The sequence below is a fragment of the Polypterus senegalus genome, chromosome 10, assembly GCF_016835505.1.
Source record: "Polypterus senegalus isolate Bchr_013 chromosome 10, ASM1683550v1, whole genome shotgun sequence".
NCBI classification, from domain to species: domain Eukaryota; kingdom Metazoa; phylum Chordata; class Cladistia; order Polypteriformes; family Polypteridae; genus Polypterus; species Polypterus senegalus.
The window spans coordinates 150975394-150997148 of record NC_053163.1 but is presented as its reverse complement, the minus strand read 5'-3'; the positions used below and the strand labels follow the sequence as shown (position 1 = coordinate 150997148).

Here is a 21755-nt window from a genome sequence, read left to right as displayed (position 1 = left end):
CCCCCTAAACTTTCAAAGCACCTCACTTTGCACCACATGACTCCTCTTTGCTACCTCCATGGTGTGCCATGCCATGCATTGCATCGAAGCCATAACTTGGCCATGAAGTCCTGAATACACCGCACCACTCTTCATGGCTGCTCCAAGTATTGCATGGAAGCCACAAATTGTCCTTGAACTCCCAAACACACCTCACTTTGCACCGCACCACTGTTCATAGCTGCCTCCATAGTGTGCTCCTCCGTGTATTGCATGGAAGCCATATGTCGGCCGTGAATTCCCGAACACACCGCACCACTCTTCATAGCTGCACTATGCACTGCATCGTGGCAAGACGTCCCCCCACTAAACCTTTGAAAGCGCCTTACTTTGCACCGCATCACTCCTCTTTGCCACCTCCATGGTGTGCCATGCCATGCACTGCATCAAAGGCAAAAGTGCCCAACAAACTACCAAGAACATTTCTCAGGAATCCAGGATGTTTTAGAAACTCAGGAAGTTTTGTAGCAAGCCCACTGCAGGAAAGTCAGCCATTTTGTATTTCCTAGTCCTTTTTTCCCCTATTCTGGGGTGTGTACTTTAACCAGGAGCCATTGTGGATGTGGCTCAGGCAATGAATTAAGTAGATTGGTTGACCACAAGCATTGGTGCCACTTTACAAATCTGTTAATAGTTTGGACTTAGTAGAGTTATCAGTGAGGTGGACAGCCACACTTCACACCTCACCACTCTTCATAGGGGCCTCCATGATGTGCCGCGCCATGTATTGCATTGAAGCCATAAGTTAGCTGTGAACTCCCGAACGCACCACACCCCAATTCACTGCATGGAAGCAAGACGCTCCCCCCCCCCACTTTCGAAAGCATCTCACTTTGCACTGCATCACTCCTGTTGCCGCCTCCATGGTGTGCCACGTCATGCACTGCATCAAAGCCATAAGTGCCTCATGAACTACCAAACGCGCCTCAGTTCACACCGCATCACTTTTCGTTGCACATCAAATATTTTACATAAAGGTTACAGGTCCGGTTGTGCGGTGGGAGCACACAACATACAGAAGTGGCCCGGGGACCATCATTAAGAAACTCATTAGTTCCTGAAAGCAAAGTTACTGTAGTGGGAAAACGCCTCAAGACAAAAAAAGATCCATCTGGCTGAATAAAAAAGCAGAGCAGGATGACATTGGCACGATTCATGCCAGCCAAAGGTAACCACCAGCGTAGAGATGGGATGATTTCATTTGTTTGGTAGAGTTTAGAGTAAATGATTCAGTGCCTTATAAAAATATTAACCCTCTTGGATGTATTCACATTTTATTATTATACGACAGTGAATCACAATGGATTTAATTTGGGCCTTTTTACATTCATCAACAGAAAAGGGCACTTGAATGTCAAAATAAAAACGTACGGTAACTGTCAAAAGTTTGGACACACCCAGAAATGTTCAATGTTTAGATAGAAATGTATACCTTTTTTAATTAAGATACCAAATTGATTTTAATAATACAAATCAGACATTATTAAGTTTGCTCATTGCTAGTACTGCGTGAAATGAGTGATTTTTTACTTCATTATTCACATAAGACTGCAAAGCCCCATTTTCAGCAGCCATTTCTTCGGTGTCCTAACGGTAAACTCCCTTAGTGTACCCTTAATTTGTCAGTCAGTCATCGTCTAACTTGCTTAGTCGTAAATAGGGTCACATGGGGTGCTGGCGCCTATCCCAGCTAGCATAGGGTGCAAGGCAGGAATAAACCCTGGACAGGGTGCCAGTCCATCGCAAGGCAAGCAAACGCACACTACACTCACACCCTAATGCCAATTCACCCAACTTGCATGTCTTTGGATTGTGGGAGAAAACCGGAGCATCCAGAGAAAACCCACACAGACACGTAAAGAACATGCAAACTCCACACAGGGAGGACCCAGGATGCAAACCCTGGCGTCCTTACTGTAAGGCAGCAGCACTGCCACTGTGCCACCGTGCCACACTTATCCTTAATCAGTCATGTCGGTCATTATCCAACCCGCTATATCCTAACACAGGGTCACGGGGAGCTTCTGGAGCCAATCTCAGCCAGCACAGGGTGCAAGGCAGGAACAAATCCCGAGCAGGGCGCCAGCCCACCACGGGGCACACACATACACACACACCAAGCACACACTAGGGACAATTTAGGAAGCCCACGCAGACTCGTGGAGAACATGCAGATTCCACGCAGGGAAGACCCAGGATGCAAACCCTGGTGTCCTTACAGTAACGCAGCAGCATTGCCACTTTACTACTGTGCCACACTTATCCTTAATCAGTCATGTATAAATGCTAATTGGTTATTAGAGAAACCTTTGCCATTGCCACAAGAGATCATTTCAGGTCCCGCGAGACAAGAGACAAGTCCTTCCCTCCTCTCAAACATTTACAACCAGGCCCACGGTCCTTTCACCTGTCATTCATGCGAATGCTTTTGTCAGACACAGTTCCTGTGCTCTCAGCTCCAAACAGGGTCGGAAATAAAAGACAAAGAGTAGAAAACAAAGTAGAACGTCATAATGAGGTTCAGAAACATTGGCGTGATACACATGCAGAGCAGGTTAGAGATTATGAAAGTACTAAAATTCGAAAGTCTCAAAAACTGATAGTAAAGATCGCATTTGCGCTAACAAATGGAAATTATTACTCGGTGAAATAACAGAACCGCGAAAAGAGTTTGAATATATAAATATAGGTGATATGACAGAACTATGTAGATATTGTTCGGCTTTAAACTTTAAGTCAGAGACTTGTAGATCGTCAAATTCGTGTTACCATCTGGGAAAAGTAGTGTTTCTTCTCAATGAAGAGGCCTACCCGTGAGAATTAAAAGATTTGGTGAAAGTAAAATCCACGTACGCAAGTGGCACAGACACAAAGTGGCTGGCACATAGCGCCCACATGGGGTCTGGCGAGGGAAGCGAGCAGAAGGCAGAGCCCCCTAGTTTTGCAAAACAAATTTAGAAATGCAACACTATAAATGTTGCACATTTACATAAATGGAGAAGAGTAATGTACCACACGAGGTTAATTGCTTGCTAGAGGAATTCCTTTAATTCCGCAGTCCCACAATGGTCATTAATTCTAAAACGAGAAGCTGTAGGCATCTGAGGTGACCTACAAAACTGGAGCTCAAATTGGTTAACCAGCAGGAGGCAAAGAGTACAGATAACAGGAAAATGGTGTCATCACTGGAGTGAGGTCAATAGTAGAGTCTCTCAGGGGTCTGTCCTTGGACCGTTATTTTATCTGATTTGTATTAGCGACATTGATTCTGGTATAGTTAATAAACTTGCTGATGACACTAAAATTAGAACCATGGCAGAAACTGAGGAGGTAGCAAAAAACAATTCAAGAAGACCTTGGCAAGCTTCAGAACTGGGCAAACACTTAGAAAAAACAGATTCATGCAGAGAAGTGCAAAGTGCAGCACAAGAGAGAAAGACGATGAGGCGTGGGATTTTTAAAGGAAGCTGCAAGACGCCGGGAGGATTGTGATCGCTTTGTGCATCTGTTATTACATCATTTCCACAGCTGCAGCAAACTCCTTTGTTTGAATTCCAGTCACCACTACCCCAAAGGATTATGGAGTTTTTTTATTTTCTTCTAGATTTGTGTTCAGTGTCCTGGGCCTCGATTGTTCACGTTTTCATTTGGTATGGAAGTCGTCGTCCTCTGAAGGCTGAGGAAGTGACATCAACTCATGGACTACCTTCCACAAATACTCGATTACGAGAATGCGGATCCTGGCAGTACAGAGACCCGACTGCAATACCACCCATAGCCAAACTGGGGCCACCCCCTGGAATCCATTTTATTAGCAATTCTTATAAGAGCTTTCATTTGTTGTATATTAATAAATAAAAAAGAGGCACACATCACTAACTTAACTATAACTTTTTGATTTGTTTCCTTTATAAATTAAGGCCTAATTAGTAGTAATTGTCTTCGTTTTTCGCTGCTCCCATTATCTTCCTGTCCTCGTCATCTTGTTCTGTCACACTCATCACCTTCATGTCCTGTCTCACCACATCCATAAACCTCCTCTTAGGCCTTCCTCTTCTCCTCTTGCCTGGCAGCTCTATCCTTAACATCCTTCTCCCAATATACCCAGCATCTCTCATCTGCACATGTCCAAACCAACACAATCTGACTTTGTCTCCCAACCATCCAACTTGAGCTGACCCTCTAATGTCCTCATTTCTAATCCTGTTCATCCTCGGCACACCCAATGCAAATCTTAGCCTCTTTAACTCTGCCACCTCCAGCTCTGTCTCCTGCTTTCTGGTCAGTGCCACCGTCTCCAGCTCATATAACATAGCTGGTCTCACTGCCGTCCTGTAGACCTTCCCTGTCACTCTTGCTGATACCCGTCTGTCACAAATCACTCCTGAAACTCTTCTCCACCCATTCCACCCTGCCTGTACTGTCTTTTTCACTTCTCTTCCACAAACCCCATTACTAAGTATTTAAACTCATCCACCTTCACAAACTCTACTCCCTCATCCTCACCATTCCACTGACCTCCCTCTCATTCACACACATGTATTCTGTCTTGGTGGTCCTACTGACCTTCATTCCTCTCCTCTCTAGAGAATATCTCCACCTCTCCAGGGTCTCCTCAACCTGCTCTCTACTATCATTACAGATCACAATGTCATCAGCAAACATCACAGTCCATGGGGACTCCTGTCTAATCTCATCTGTCAACCTGTCCATCACCATTGCAAATTAGAAAGGGCTCAGAGCTGATCCCTGATGTAATCCCACCTCCACCTTGAATGCATCCATCACTCCTACTGCAGACCTCACGACGGTCACACTTCCCTCGTACATATCCTGTACAATTCTTACGTACTTCTCTGCCACTCCCGACTTCCTCATACAATACCACAGCTCCTCTCAGTCTCCCTGTCATTTGCTTTCTCCAGGTCCACAAAAGCACAATGCAACTCCTTCTGGCCTTCTATAAACTTCTCCATCAACATCCTCAGAGCAAACATTGCATCCGTGGTGCTCTTTCTTGGCATGAAACCATCCTGCTGCTCACTAATCATCACCTCCCTTCTTAACCGAGCTTCCACTACTCTTTCCCATACTTTCATGCTGTGTATCATCAATTTTATCCCCCTGTAGTTACTGCAGTCCTGCATATCCCTATTATTATTATTCTTCATTAGCAGCACCAGTACAGTTCTTCTCCACTCCTCAGGCATCCTCTCACTTTCGAAGATTCCATTAAACAATCTGGTTAAAAACTCCACTGCCGTCTCTCCTAAACACCTCCATGTTTCCACAGGTATGTCATCTGGACCAGCGACCTTTCCATTCTTCATCCTCTTCATAGCTGTCCTTATATATATATATATATCAATTCATTTCCGGCGCCGCATCCGAGTGGCAGCCTTTCCAGCAGCTCCGTATATGACTTTATCTTTTTACCTTTTTATCTCTATTTTTCGCTATTTCACTGATCACTTCTACCACTTTCTTTTATGTGGAATTGCTCCCTGGACACTTTTTACACATTTTTACTATTTTACTATTTTTGTGAATTTCCCCTTGGGATTAATAAAGTATCTATCTATCTATCTATCTATCTATCTATCTATCTATCTATCTATCTATCTATCTATCTATCTATTATTGAGTTCCTTTCATATCTATCTATCTATCTATCTATCTATCTATCTATCTATTATTGAGTTCCTTTCATATCTATCTATCTATCTATCTATCTATCTATCTATACACACAGTAGAACCTCGGTTCATGACCATAATTCGTTCCAAAACTCTGGTCGTGAACCGAAGCAATTTACCCCATAAGATTGTATGTAAATACAATTAATCCATTCCAGACCATACGAACTGTATGTAAATATATATTTTTTTTAAGTTTTTAAGCACAAATATAGTTAAGTAAACCATAGAATGCACAACGTAATAGTAAACTAAATGTAAAAACATTGAATAACACTGAGAAAACCTTGAACAACAGAGAAAACTAACACTGCAATAGTTTGCGCTATAGTGCTATCAACCGCTGGCTAAAAGCACTTTTTTTAATGAGTTTTAAGCACAGGAAAAAAAATGAACGTTTGAAAAAATCCGTAATTTAATAAACCACCAAGAAAAGTAACATTGCAACAATGCACGCTACGAACCGATCGCTGGAAACAGAAGTGAAAACAAAATCAAGCCCAGTGCATTCTTTCCTACCTTAGTGCGTCCAGCTCTCTCTTGTGTCTGTCTCGCACTGCCTCTGTGTGTGTGTGTGTGTCACCCTCTCTCTCGCACTGCCTGTGTGTGTGTGTGTCGCGCTCTGTCACTCTCTTTCTCTTGCTTGCTGCACAGGAAATGCACAGGGACAGACTGAACATGTACAAACCGAAAGGGAGACTGGCTTGTTCATATACTGAGTGTGTGGTCGTGAACCGAGGCAAAAGTTTGGCGAACTTTTTGGTCGTAAACCAAATTGTACGTGTACTGAGACGTTCGTGAACTGAGGTTCCACTGTGTAGGCCTATATATATAATATATAAAATCCAACATCTGTATGTCTGTCCGCTTTTCACCAGAGAGTTACTTAACGGATTTAGATCTTTTTTTTTCTATAATTTTCTTGAACATTCCAGTTGATCTTGCGACTTCTGTCATTGCGCTAAGAATCATAGTTCACTTGAGGTACTGATTTATATGTGCGAATCAAACAGTGACACAGCGGGCCAAGTGGCGGGGGACAGGGCCCTCCTCACTCACACTCCTGCCTCAAGGCGTACCTTACCCCCGCTTAGCTAGCGAACGAGAGAACTACTTAACGGATTTAACTCAGATTTTTTTCTAGAATTTGCTTGAACATTCCAGTTGATTTTGCGACTCTCTCATCGCGCTAAGTATCATAGTTTGCTTGCGACAGTGATTTATTAATGCAAATCCGAGAGAGAGGCTACGTGCCGAGGGGAAGGGGAAGTGGGACATCAGGTGGGGGATGTGGGCGGACCCCTCCTCACTCACACGCCAGCCCCCGTTTGAGTCACTCCACCTCTCGCCACGTGTTGGAGCGTACCTTGCCTCCACTTAGATAGTGATGCCTGTTTGTTCAGCAGACATTATCACCTACAGATTATTAAGGAGTAACGTTTGACGTTTTTGAGAGAGAGATCACAGCTATGTGTGTTTTAGAGGGTAGCTGCTGATTGCCAGAGATATCACGGCTACGTGCTTTTCTCCCAACGTGGGAGACGCTCTCCCGTCAGAGCTGAACACAATCAGATACAGTGCCCACATTTGACGTTAGAGTGTACCTACATTCCGCTTGGCCAGAATTACATTTTTTTTCTTTTTTAAAGTTTGTCCTGTTTCATTACTATGTGGGTGGAGCCACAGGGGACAACTAGTGCCTTATAAAAGTAAAAATCATGCTGTTATGCTTTTCTGAATGCAGAATAAGAGAACAGAAAAAACAGCTAATTAAATGAGATCAGCTATTATCACTGATTGTGAATCTGGAAGTATCAAGAACCTTCAGCCACAGTGGGACCCCAGAACCGAGTTTTGGAACCCCTGGACACGATTATAACATCAGACACAAGCTATGCATGCCAGAAGCAAACAGTAAACGCAAACTGAATGGGTTCATTCCCTAATCCTGCCTCCCGTTTCTGCTCATTTTAATCTTGCTGAGCCTCTGCTGTCCCGTATTAGGACAAAGAGAGCGGGTGTACCTTCATTTTAGTACTTACCCATAGGAATGTCCAATGATGATGTTCCTCCGACGTGCGTACCGCTTAAAAATGGCCCTGACATCCTCAGCTAGGGCATAGAAGGTGTAGGCAGCTGCAATTTGGGGGGCTGAACTTGCCCCATGTCCAGCCAGGTCTGGGGCAATCACCTCATAGCCCAGTCGGGAAAAGAAGTCCAACTGGCTAGCCCAGATGTCTAAAGATCCTCCAACGCCATGGAAGAAAAATAGTGCCACGTCTGCATGGGTGCCCTTGCAGCTGGAGATTTTCCTCTCGCAGTCGATCACCACGGTGCGTTTGGGTTTACGACGGCGGCGACGCTGCCCCGGTGGGTGAGGACTTTTAGAACTCTCTCGTGGCGCTTTCGGTTCAGGGATAGATGACGTACTGTTATAATCGGACAGCTCGACTTCCACCATGCTGCTGGGTTCAGTGTTGCCGTTCTGGCAGTGAAGAATCTCTGACCGGACCACGTCCCCAAGATTTTCGATCACCAGCTGGCCGTGGCGATAGACTGTGATCTTGCGTTTACAGTGTACGCTTCCCCGAGATGGTTGCTCTGCCTCTTCTCCAGGCATCTCGCAGGTTCCTCTGTCCGGGAGGATGTGTCTAATGCGGAGCACGCGGCCCGGCTTCACTTCCACAAACTCAAAGCCATCTCCTGGTTCACAGCTCTCGATTGGCATGACCGTGTTAGCAGACTTCCCAGTCAGGCAGCACATGATGCCATCGGTGATTGTGGTCAGCATTGTTTTACCTGCAAGTACACAAAAATATGTATAGTCAGGAAAAAAGCCACAGGATCAGTAATCAGACTTTGAATGACCCATCTATTCACAGCTATCGTACATCTCAAACTCACTAAAATTCTCATTGAGTAGAACTTTTGTGTTCATAAGGATTACTTATCAATACTCGGAAATCAGAATTTTTTGGTCTGATGCCTCATGGCTCAACGTTACAAGAAAAAAACCCCACATATGATACCGTATACCATTCGACTCATCTTGAAAGACGTCCAGATGTTGAGATATTGGGACAGCTTAGCTAAACAAGCAGGCTTGACGGACTGAATGGTTTCCTCTCCTTTGTCAGATTTCTTTGAAGAATCTCTGAACGGGCCACGTCCCCAAGGTTTTCAATCTCAAGCTGGCCATGGCGATACCCTGTGATCTTGTCTTTTTGGGAATTTCCCCCTCTAGACCCAAAAATCCCTCATTTTTAGGCCATTTTCGAACAATATTTTGTACAGAAAATTACACTCTCATGTCAAAAAGGGAATCAATAGGCAAAAATGACCAGAAGGACTTGAAGTTGTGCACTCATCACCTCCTAATTTGATACGAGGGGTCAAAGTTATTCCTTCTCAGAAAACTTTGATCGAAAACATGGTGATCGATAAATAGGCATGTGGAGTGTCGTATGTTATTTTGTGGTTGCTGATCACAAATATGATTATATGTTTTTATATTTGATTCTTTAGCGGTGGTCCTGGCCCTATGAGAAGATTCAAAAAGACGAATTTCAAACACAAGCATGTGGGGGTGTCATTTTAGACAATTTTAAAGTCGATGATTACGAATGTGATGTTGTTTTTGATTTTTTTGATCCATTGCTAGGGATCTACCCTAGCCTGAACGGCAGTCAGCGGGGGGGCGACAGATTTCTGTTGTAATCAAGAACATACCTTTGTGCTGTCACGACCCAGATTTTTCACATGCCAGTGTGTCTGCGACCCACCGGGAATGGTCTCCCCCTCTGTGAATTTAGCATAATCGTCAGAGCGGAAGGGAGTTGGTTGATCCTCGTTGGTGAATCAAGTGCAATCACCACACTGTCAAATGAATCAAGCGCGGTCATCAATGCGTTCCCTCCCTGGTGAACCGAATGCAATCATCAGAACCAGGGGTTGGAGACGACGTCCAGGACTGCCCACAATCCACCTGCAGTGTCGCCACTGTGAATCGAGTGCAATCATCGGTCCGAGGTCGGCCGCAATCCACCTCCTATTTTGTTGCTGTGAATTGAGTGCAATCCCACTGGTTGGAAAATACTGATTTGGACCTTAAAACGTTTAAACTGAAGCACACATTTTAATATGCGCAACCCCTAAAGCGTACATTAATTACTTAGATTTCAACGCATACATTTACATTTTCTTATTTGGCTGATGCCTAAAACTAGAGATGGGAACATGATACCGAGCATCGAAACTTGTGTCAGTCGATCTGAAGCGTAGAGAGCTGAATCACTGTATTGGAGCTTGTGTCAAAACACCGCTGTCACGTGACCCGTGACGTTTGAAGCTTCGGACATCATCAGTGCTTCACAGTGCGCTTTATTGGTTTGACAGCGTTTCGTCGCTTTGCTGCTGAATTAACAGGTAGCCTATATAAAGTGCATCATTCTCATTCAACAGTGTTGGGTTGTGAGGAGAGAGAGCTTTGGTGAAGATGGCGACTAACAGCGGGAAAACGGCGTTGAAAAGTTAAATAGTATAAATAGATGTAACCTGGTCTAGGTTTAAAAGAAGAAAAAAAAGGGAATATCTGAATACGATGTTGGGGTTAATAAAGCTTATTGAAGGAATTGGGATACAAGTTGTGGGGGCTGGGTAAGGTTGAATATATATGTAGGTGCCCTCGGATTGGCTGGGAGAGACCACCGTTGTAAGATAGTTAAACAGTAGATGTGATGTAGTTCAGAGCGCCGAAACAAAGAAAAAGAAAGTACAGTTTCAGGCAAAACGCCAAAACGAGTCCAAGTAAGAGAGCTGAAGAGAGTTGAGGCAGAATGTCGAAACAAGGAGGAAAAGAAAGAACAAGAAAGAGAGGCGCTGTTCAGGCAAAACGGCGAAACAAGACAGAAAGAAAGAAAGAAAGAAAGAGATAAAGAAAGAAAGAAAGAAGAGAGGCGCTGTTGAGGTAAAACGCCAAAACAAGACAGAAAGAAAGAAAGAAAGAAAGAGAAAAGAGAGGTGCTGTTGAGGTAAAACGCCAAAACAAGACGGAAAGAAAGAAAGAAAGAAAGAAAGAAAGAAAGAAAGAGAAAAGAGAGGCGCTGTTGAGGTAAAATGGCGAAACAAGACGGAAAGAAAGAAAGAAAGAAAGAAAGAGAAAAGAGAGGCGCTGTTGAGATAAAACACTGAAACAAGACGGAAAGAAAGAAAGAGGAACTAACTTGAGCAAACGGCTAAAACATAAAAGGAGTTGGTTGATAAAGGGAAAGACGCAGGACACAAGTGCAGAAATGGCGATCAGCGAGTAGAGAGGGTGTTTGAGAAAGAGGGAGACAAGAGGCCTAAAAGAGGTGCCCGAGTATAAAAAGGAATAAATAAAACAAGGTCGTGTTTTTTTGGTTTGTTTTAAAGTGGCTTGAGTAAACTTTCACGTGAAGTGGCCAGTTTGTGTTTTTGTTTGTTTGTCCACTACACACCGGAGCTGCGTTTGGGGCTCCCAACAGAGTGAGTAATATTTACTGACTGTGTAAGTAAGTCCAGGTGAGCTCACCAGTAGTTTCGGACCTATGATATAGGTATAGTTATAAATAATTTAGTGTTTGTGTTTTATGTAATGTGTATATATTTGTAAATATCTCAAGTTTGGAAAACTGTTCATGTTCCATTTAAGTAAAGAGTTTTTTTTCTTAATATCTGAGTAACAGTGATTGAATTATGTATTAAAAGGCTGAAGGTGGGCTATAGTGTACCTGCCAACAAAAGAGGTGGCGACACCATTATGAAGAGCTCAGGTCCTTGCATACCGAATAAGGAATGGTGGTGCAAGGGGGTTACATAGACAAGGACCTTAGAAGAATAAAATGAACACCGACCTTTTACTGGTGATATGAGACTGAAACAGTGAGTGCTGCTTCACTTGCGCTCTTGAGAGCTTGCCTTGACCTCAGTTAACCACCAGATGTCGCTGTTCTTACTGGGGCTGAGGCTTCAAAGCTTCAAATCTTTTTTGAGGCTTCATTTTCCCATCACTACCTAAAACCTAAGCACCTATCAACATTTCAGATACAACTGGCGAAATTTCTTTCGTTTTTCTTTTAGCACAGGGTGGTAAGGTGACTTGCTCATAGTCACACTACAGTGGTGTCAGTAGTGGGATTCGGTCAGACAGCTTCAGGGTTGGAAGCCCAAAGTCTTGACCACTACACCTCACTGCCTGCAGCCACCACAATTGATGTCAGGTGGTGTGTGATCTGGAAGGTGATTGGTTGTTCCTAAGCAAGTTGATAAGGAGCTGATCATTTTGTCTTACACTGTAGCTTCACAATTATTTACTGACCGGTCAAAAACAAATGGATTTTCATTGTTTTTTTTTATTAGTCTTATTCACTTCCATTTTTTTTTTCTTTCCAGATTATGCCAGGACATCCTTCAGAGCGCAAGATCATTAACCATTGATTCCAAAATCCATTCTGTAAGTTCCTTTATTTTAATCCATTCCTGTAAGGCACAGAGGCTAAGGCTTTGGACTTCATACCCTGAAGTGGCAGGTTCAAATCCCACCACTGACACTGAATGACACCGAGAAAGTCACTTCACCAGCCTGGGCTCCAATTGGAAAAACTAAAAAGAAATGGAACCAGTTGTATTTCAAATGTTATTTGGATAAAAGCGTTGGCCAAATAAACAAATGAAAATGTAAATGTAAGTAAGTGTCTCACAAAAGAAAAAAAACAGAAAAAAAAACAACATGGTTGTCACCGGTCCACGAATAGAAACCTCCAAGGACTTGAGATGCACCATTGTAGCAAAAGATGAAAGCCAGACCAAAAAAAAAAATAAAAATTAAAGGAAGTAATAAGATCAGGAAGTCCGATATTCATACAAAGCAATTAAGAGCACAGCCAGCGCGCAGTTGGAAAATTAGCCAGTGACGCCCGCCCTGCAGGGCACCCAGCTGGCATATCTGAGCCCATCTGCTGTAGTGTACACTAAAAATAGGAAATGTTTACTGACACACTGTTTTCATTGCATGGACATATGATTTATTTTTTAAAAAAAGTGTTTACTCCTTTGCAAGACTTCACATTTTATTTTTATACAACATTGAATCAGTGGATTTCTTCTTTTTTTTTTTTTTCTTTACAAGATGGCTCTTGTGTGTGGTTTGCCATCTTGTCCCTCTCGGCTCTACTTGTGTTTGTTTTTCTTTGTGTTACTTATATGTGAATGGATTTGCTTCTTTGCTTTGTTGTGATCTCCCAGCACTCTTTGACGTTCGACTTGCTGCCGTAGAACTGATGGGGGTCTGACCTGTGTGACCAGATAGCGGCGTCGCTTCCACGGATGCTGGGAAAGCGCAGTGGCTTTGTTGATGAAAATTGGATTTCATCTGGCTTTGTTTTTCTGGGATGGATGCATTTTGGCTGAGTGCGGATCGGATCGTCACCGTGTTGTTTCCTGGTGGTCTCTGGAGTCTGTGTATTCCAAGGTTATGGAACAGCCTGCCACTGACTTTGAGATGAGCCAAGTCTGTTGAATTGCTCGGGTGTCAACTTGGGAAATGTATTTGGGTAGCGCTGTCATCTATGGGCATTTTTTGTGTGTTTTCATCGAACTATATTTTGTTTTAATATTGCATTTTATTCTGTTTTATTGTTTAGCCCTTTGTGACTTTTGTCTGTGATAGGCGCTTTATAAATACATTTTTACTTTTAGTCTAATTTGACTTTTTTGAGGCTGATTGTATTATCATGGTATTTCTACTTACCTTTTATCTAGGGGTAAATGTACTCATCAGATTCCTTATTGGATTGGTCTACTGTCTCATCTTAAGATAGATATATACAAATACACTCAGACCCCAACCACAACAGTGCCCCATGAATGACAAACACACAGCTGGTTAACCTCTAGCACTTTAACTCACACGAGTGCCTTACGAATAACACAGCCTGTCACTCACTCAGCACTTCAAGAGACTTACTTATTATCGGCACGAACAACATACAACGTTTTAAAGATATCTCAGACCTAAATACAGTATTACTTTTGGTCTCCAAGAATATATTTATACATACAAAGGCTCAGCATCCTTGGTTATAGGCCATTTATCAGCCAAGAATGCCTTACTTTACCTACTGTTCCCTATTATTAGATAGAGCTCTCACCCTCAGCCTTAATAAACCTCGCAGCACGGAGCATATGTCAAACCTCTGGCTGCACCAGGTGCTCAAAGAAATCGAACTCTGAATACTGTATGAAGACAAAGCATAGAAAGTCAAAAGCAGTGTGTTATTAATTACATCTTTACATATAATATGCTACCGTGGCCGTTCGTCTATCCAGGGTTTTAAATCACCTGTAGCTCGCAAACCATTTGACCTTTTGACCTGAAATTTGGTGCACATATGCTATGTGACGTCTTCTATCTGCTTTCGGGGTGATGATTGACCTCCAAGGTTATTCCTCTTTTTATTTTTATTTTATTTTATTGTAGAATCAGCTCTCGGCGGTGGTCAGAAAGGCGGCCATGCAGCACATGCGTACGGGTCCATTCTCATCCCTACCACCTACGCTGTCACTTCCCCTACCTCTTCATATCTTAAATCATTCTTAAGGCAGATTGAACACTTAAGTGCCAGCTTAAGTGAAAAATTAAAGAAAACATACTAAGTAATTGCAACACAAACACTCCATTTTAACGTGAAAAGATGGCGACGAAAGAAGAGAAGAAGCGGGCTGCTTGGGTGGAAAAAAGAAGAGCTGCTCAGAAAGCAGCAAGCGCATCAACCTCTGAGCAAATGAATGCTAAATGTACAGAGAAAGAGGAGGAAAACTAGGAATGATCTAGTCAAGTGTATTCACTGCACATTATCATGCGCTGTGGTGTTACTGGTGAATAGCAACACCAGTAGAGAAAAGCATAAAATGTGGATAACAAAGTCTGGATGTGTATAATCTTTAGAAAAAGCTTACGAAAAGTTAAAAGATGACAAGGATGAATGTCACTGGCGGCTTGTGATCTAGCACTTGTAGTTGCTCATTAGATGCTTTTGATGATGATCAGATGGAAATGACCACACATTGCTGGTGCCCTTCTCTGACGTCATTCTGTTCGCCTCTTGTTCTGTCACTCTTCAGACGAGGCATATTTATTATAAAATTCTACCAGGTTGTGTTTCGCAAGATGTGATTGTTAAATATTCCGATTGGCTGGCTGTCAATGAGATGAATGAATTCACTCGTCTGTTTTCTCAAACAGTAAAACTTTTTTGATGTTGCTTAGGACCAACTGGCATGTCTTCCTTTCCCAGGCTGTAAACCCATTTAGCAACTTGTTGTCCCAGATGCCCATCCTATCTCAGGTTATGAAGTAATTGATAGCCTGAGGCATCACCATGTCCTCCTCTTTTTGTTTAAACAGCTTGTTTTAAAAGTGAGGTACAATTCGGAAAGAGCATATGCCTTGAGGTGTCCTGTATTTAAGTTCACCTAGTGATGTCTCGAGCAAAATATAATGAAAATTTAGACCAAAATCTGCAGATTTTGCACAACACTGATCAACAGAAAATACTCTTTAATGTCAAAATGACAGCAGATTTCTGGAAAGTGACTAAAATGAATTGCAAATATAAAACACAAAATAATTAGTTGCATTAAGTATTCGCACCCTTTAAGTCAGGATTAACTCTTTCAGGACGGATGTCGGCTCTTGTTAACAGGAGGCGTTGAGGGGGGTAATCAACTATAAACTGTGATACAACTCACTGCTATGTTTTAGTTCAACTCTCTCGGCTAGAAGGAACGTTACCTTTGTTGGGTTGACCGAGATTCCCTGCACTCGCTTGATTAGTGAAGAGCAATCAATGGCAAAAATGGTATCGACATCTGATAAGAGATTGAAGAGAAGGCACAAAGCACAATACTCCGTGGACGACGTTTTGCATATTATCACTGAATTGAACTCTTGATGCATGTGATGTGGAGATCAAGATCGAAAACGAAAGCGAGATACTGGCATCAGTGGATCGTGTTACTAAGCACATTTGTGTAGCCGACGCGCTTACAACAATGTTCGCCTGGGAGGATCACCACTTACAATGATGAGTGGTACAAACCAGACTGCGTTGCAACCGCCGCTGGCACCCCCATACCCCGCAACGCTAAGACGCCCATTCCTGTGCCACTCACTAGAGGCTTGAGTAACAAGAGATGGTGAACTGGTGGCTACATCACACAGCAACAGATGTTTTATGTTGATTCATACATGAATCCATGGCTTTGTATGCTTTTCAGAAAACTGCATTTTTTGGGAAAAAATATTCAGCCCTCAAAGAGATAAGTAGATGGCCGCCATGACGGCCTTGAATCTGCGCAGGTCTCATGCAGGACTCGTTCTCAGGCTATTTCTCCTCATTCTTTCATGGCAGACTACCCAGGCTCTGTCATGATGATCTGACTGAATAGCCTTTGTCAAGTGCAGCCACAGATTCTACTTGGCTTGTTGTCTTACTGGTCAACCCAATCCCCGAGGTTCTTGTAAGCTCCATCTGGATTTCCTCATATTTGACTTCATTCATTTTTCCCTTCGCAAGCCTTCCAGGGCCTGCTGCACAGAAGTATCCCCAGATCCTAACGGTGCCACCACCATGCGTGTCTGTTTTTGATAATGTCCAGTGTAACATAATGTTTAGTCTGATGGGCGAAAAGCTTCATTTTGGTCTCATCACACCATAGATTCTTCTTCTGGCTGACCTCGGAGTTCCCCATGTACCTTTTGAGGAACTCTGGCTGAGATGTCCTGTGTGTCTTTTCTCTTTGCTGCAAATGGTGAAACACTGGGTCACATTTGTTGTCTGCACAGTCTGTCCGGTCTGAGCCATTGTATTAATAATAATAATTCTTTACAAATATTTTCTCACTATTTAAAACACTTCATTGAGTGCAGAGCCACTTCAACCATCACTGATCTATAGCATCCACCTGGATGATACAACAGCAGGCATTTTGTGCCAGTACTCCCACCAAAAAATAACTATTAGGTGATAAGAGAGACCCAATTAGAAACAGGGGATGACTAGGGGGCCATAATGACTAGGCAGTGGTGGGCAGTTTAGCCTGGACATCGAAGTACACCCTGCTCTTTACAAAAAATGCCCAGGGTTCTATAATGACCACAGAGAGTCGGAACCTCGGTTTTATGTCTCAGCCGAGGGATTTGCCATTTTTACAGCACAGTGTCCCTGTCACTGTTCTGGGAACATTGGGATTCACATTCAGACCACATGATAAATGACAGAATGACCAGGCTGTGGTGGGCATTTTAGCCTGGACATCGAGGTACACCCTACTCTTTACAAAGGATGCCCAGGGATCTTTAATGACCACAGAGAATGAGGACCTCAGTTTTATGTCTCATCTGAAGGATGGTGCAATTTCTACAGCACAGTGTCCCCGTCACTGCTCTGGAGACGTTGGGATCCACATTCAGACCACATGGTAAATGGCAGAATGACCAGGCTCTGGTGAGCTACACCCTGCTCTTTACAAAGGATGCCCAGGGATCTTTAACTACCACAGAGAGTTGTCTTCTTGCGCTATCACTTACTTCTTGTGCATAGATTACTTCAGGCAGATTTACTCTACTTCTTCACAATTGACTTAACTGGATAGTCAGTTGACTTGAACGTTTTCTTGAGCTTTTCACAGAGTTCTTTGCAGTGTTCTTGTCTTTATTGTGTAAGTTAGGCCACCATACTGACTCCTCACAAGATGAACCTTCCACATACAGGAGCAATTAGATGACATTCCAGTGAAACACCAGACAGGTAACATCCATTGAACTAATTCCGGGACTTCTAAAACCAGTGGGCTACACCAGTGAGGATTTAGGGGTGTCATTTTAAAGGGAGTTACAATGAATTATATTAATAATTCTTTTAGACTACTTTGCAGAGATCTGTTTTTCACTTTGACATTAAAGGTACGATAGATAGATAGATAGATAGATAGATTTGAAAGGCATTATATGATTGATAGATAGACATGAAAGGCACTATATAATTGAAGATAGATGTGAAAGGCCTATATAATTGATTGATAAATAGATAGATAGATAGAAATGAAAGGCATCATATAATAGAGAGATAGATATGAAAGCTACTATATGATAGATAGATATGAAAGGCACTATATAATACATAGATATGAAAGGCATTATATGATTGATAGATATGAAAGGCACTATATAATAGAGAGATAGAAATGAAAGGCACTATATAATAGATATACAGATAGAGAGATAGAAATGAAAGGCACTATCTGACAGATAGAAAGGCACTATATAACAGATGACTTTGAAAAGCATGATAGTATAGACAGATTGATTGAATGAACAAACTTTTGTCCTAAAGGGGGAAATCTAAGTTCAAGATAGCTTGGTGTGGTTGTCCCCAGATCAAACAAAGGTTCTTTGCGCTCACATTAAATGCCATTTTTAATCAACTGTGTGACACTAATCAACCATGAAACCATGTGCAGCTGTATTATAAAAATGTTTACTGTGTAATAATTCAGTTGTTGATGCAGGGAGAGGAATGAGAATGTCAGCTGGATTGGTGGAGTGTCGTGGAGTGAGGAGGAGATGAATGAGAGAAAGACTTTCTGTAGTGTGGAGGTGATATAAGGAGAGACAGACTTAAGGGGCTTTGGGTATGTGGAGCGAAAGGCAGAGGATGATTGAGTCAGGAGGTGCACCAAGACTGACAATTTTATTTAGATTTATAAATTATAAACAGTAAATGTATCTATCTGTTGTGAAAGATGGCCGGCAGCTTACCCTGGCCAATACATCCACACCACTAGATGGAGTCTTCCCTGCAACATGGAGGTGCCCCGAAAATCCTCAGGGCATCATGGAAAATGGAGTTTGGCTTCACAGCCCTGCTGGATACCGTGGGGGCCGCCAGGGGACGCTGCAGGGAGACATGAAGATCGTTTCTAGTATAACCCGGAAGTACTTCCGAGTCACAGGGACAGAAGGACAGAAGCACTTCCGGGTCAAGGACTATTTAAAGGATTGTGGGAAACCCAGCAAGCTGAGCCGGAGTTGGGAGGGAGTGTGGCAGAGCTGCTGGGAGGAGAGGAGGATTTATTGTATTTATTATTAGTGATTTATTGTGTATTGTGCAGGTGAAGGTGCTTTGTGCACATTATTGGAGAAATTACAATTATTTCTTGTACTTTTACCTGGTGTCTGGACGTGTTGTCTGCGGGTTTGGAAGAGCGACAGCGACCCCTACTGTCACGTTGTATATATAGATATATACATTTAAGCCCCTCCCATTTGTTTTTTCCAAAGTGATTTAATCTGCCAACAAGTCTATGGTATAGTAAATGAGCATTTTGTATTATTTTTAACTTGTAAAGCACTTTAGAATGGAGTTTATCATTAAAGGCGCTATATAAAATCAACAATGACTGATGTCATTTTAAACCCCACCTGTTTGTACTCTGTGACCTTGAGAAAGTCACTTAAGCTGCTTCCATTCTATTGTAAGGATGTGTCTTTAGTGCTCTAATGCACTTGTAAAGCTCTTCAGAATGAAAGGCGCTATATAAAATCAAAGTTCATTGATATTCGAATATATCCCACTGCCTCATACTACTGTATATGACCACGAGAAAGCCTGTGTTTGGACCTATCACATATGCCTCTTGTCTTATAATTGAAATGCCAAGCAATGTGCCCAGGTCTTTAGGGTACCCCCGCCAGCCCTGTGTGGTGCCCACCTACTAAATGGCGCCCGAGGACTTCAGCAGCACCTCCTCCAGTTTTTTCTTCTGCACACTAAGGTATTTTGCATCCCACCACCCCTACCGTCACATTCAGGCCCGCCATAGCTGGGCAGCATGACCCGAGTGACGCCATTCATTGTTGTTTTTCAGGCTTTAATGGGATTATCGTCTTTCCAGTCCCAACCCCCTTCCCCTGTCCCGTCGGTGCCCTGCTGACCACAGATCTGCCGCTTATTGTTTATCACAAAGCCCAACATGGCATTCCCAAGCAGCCCTATATGTGTGTGCGTGCCAGCCTGCGGTCATCTCACCGTTTCACTAATGCTGCCTGTGTCCCTTAGCAGCCTGTCTGTCTCTCTCACACACACACACACTCTCCATTTTCTGAGTTGATGTATTATTAAAAGCCCGCAATGAAAAAGCAGCTGAATTATTAAAGCTGAATGCTGACTCTGAAAGGCAAATGCGCTGAGTGCTCCCAGGTGCCACCGTGCCAGGGCACCCCTAACACTGAGACATGGTTGCTGACGCCCACACATCAACCATTTTAATAAGCCATCAATCAGACTGAAGCTGTGTCACCGAGGAGCTGCTAGTGACCAAAATAAGTCAGGGCAGCTTCAGTGACGGCGCCTTTGGAGCCGAATTTAGGGAGCAGTTCCTATCCCAAAGACCCTGAGGTGCGACAATGGATAGAATGGTCTTCATGACCTGTCATGTTGAGGAGGAGCTCCATAGATGGTCGGTCCATATCTAACAAGGCATTGGCATGAACTGCCAAGTATGTGAGCAGTTTGAAAGACTTTCAGTTCGGCTCTGAGTGCAGAGGATGAGAGAGCAGGGGGGAGATAGCCAAGGGGCAGTGCACACCCAGTGCTCAAGGCAGCCCCCTAGTGGCCTTGGAAAACATCTTGTATCACCCCAGTCCCAAAGGTATCACGTCCTAGCGAGCTGAATGACTTCTGGCCTGTGGCTCTGACGTCACATGTGATGAAGACCATGGAGCAGCTGCTGCTTCACCACCTAAGGCCACAGGTCCCTTGCTTGTTTTTTTTAATCTGTCAGAAGGTGACAGGAGCACCAGACTCCACCATTATGGCTGCACAGGTCTGACTGACATCAATCAATCTTCTTCGCCCTTTGTGGGACATAAGGCTTCAATGAGCTCCCTCAATCGCATGCGGTCCTTTGCAGCATGTTGTGCTTCTCCCCATGAAGCTCCTGTACCACCGTTCTACGCCGGGTGTTTTTGGGTCTTCCAGTTTTTTTCTTTTTCCAGGTGGTGTCCATCTTAAGGCAACTCTTGGGATGCGGTTTTGCTCCATCCTTACCACATGTCCAAGCCATCTTGAGGGTCTTAATGTAATGTCCTTGGTGGGTGATGCTTTGACTGCTTGTTTTCTTGTAAAATTGTTGGTTTGATATTTTGTTGGGCCAAAAGATCTGGCAGATTCGTCTGAGACCTCTGTTGTGGAAGACCTTCAAGTCTCCTCATGTCTGTACTGACCACACGCCAACACTCTGAACCATACAGGAGGACAGACTTTACGTTGCTGTTGTACAGGAACATCTTTGTTTTTAGGCCGTATTGTTTAGACCTCCAGATGGAATGGAGTTGGGTAAAGGCACCCTGAGTGACGTGGTGCCTCTGTTTTCCCAGTGGCTCCTTTCTCAGCGCTTGTTTTGTTCTTCGGTGGGCGGTGGGAAGGATGGGAAAAATGAGGGGTTGGGGAGTCAGCTGTGATGAAGCCAACCCACTCTGTAATTGCAAGGCAGGCATTGTACAGAATGTTCTGGAATATGTGCCATGCATTCAAGAAAGCAGGTCAGCGTCGAACGCCCACTCCGAACTCTCAATTGGTACAATTAAAAAAAAAAAAAAATGAGAATGCGGCTGAATGAATGAAATTTGATGTTCTTATTGTGCCTTTTATAGGGCGCCATGTATAAATCACAGAGACTAAAGCATCGGTTAAGTCAACGTCTTACTCACTTGAGCACATCATACTGGTGCGATCTGAACCGGAGGCTTTTAAGGCCCAGGGTGCTAATAACCAAACTGACCATAAGTCACCCTCAGGGTTCAAAGTCCACCTCTGCATGTTTGAGGTCTGCGATTTCTGGACGGTTTCTGCGCTCAGCCACCACCCTCTGGATACTCACACCGTTGAATTGTATGGGAGCAAAGACAGAAAATGGTCAGACGGGGTGGAGCAGTTGGTG

General features: G+C 43.3%; 1 protein-coding gene across 1 annotated transcript in view; it reads right to left on the bottom strand.

The window, feature by feature from the left end:
* The window catches only part of abhd8b (abhydrolase domain containing 8b), a 54481-nt gene that overhangs the window by 11324 nt on the left and 21402 nt on the right, over positions 1-21755 (bottom strand). Inside the window, exon 2 of the mRNA XM_039767739.1 lies at positions 7778-8534. Within this exon, the coding sequence (XP_039623673.1) occupies positions 7778-8534 (757 nt within the window). The remainder of the gene's footprint in view (positions 1-7777; positions 8535-21755) is intronic.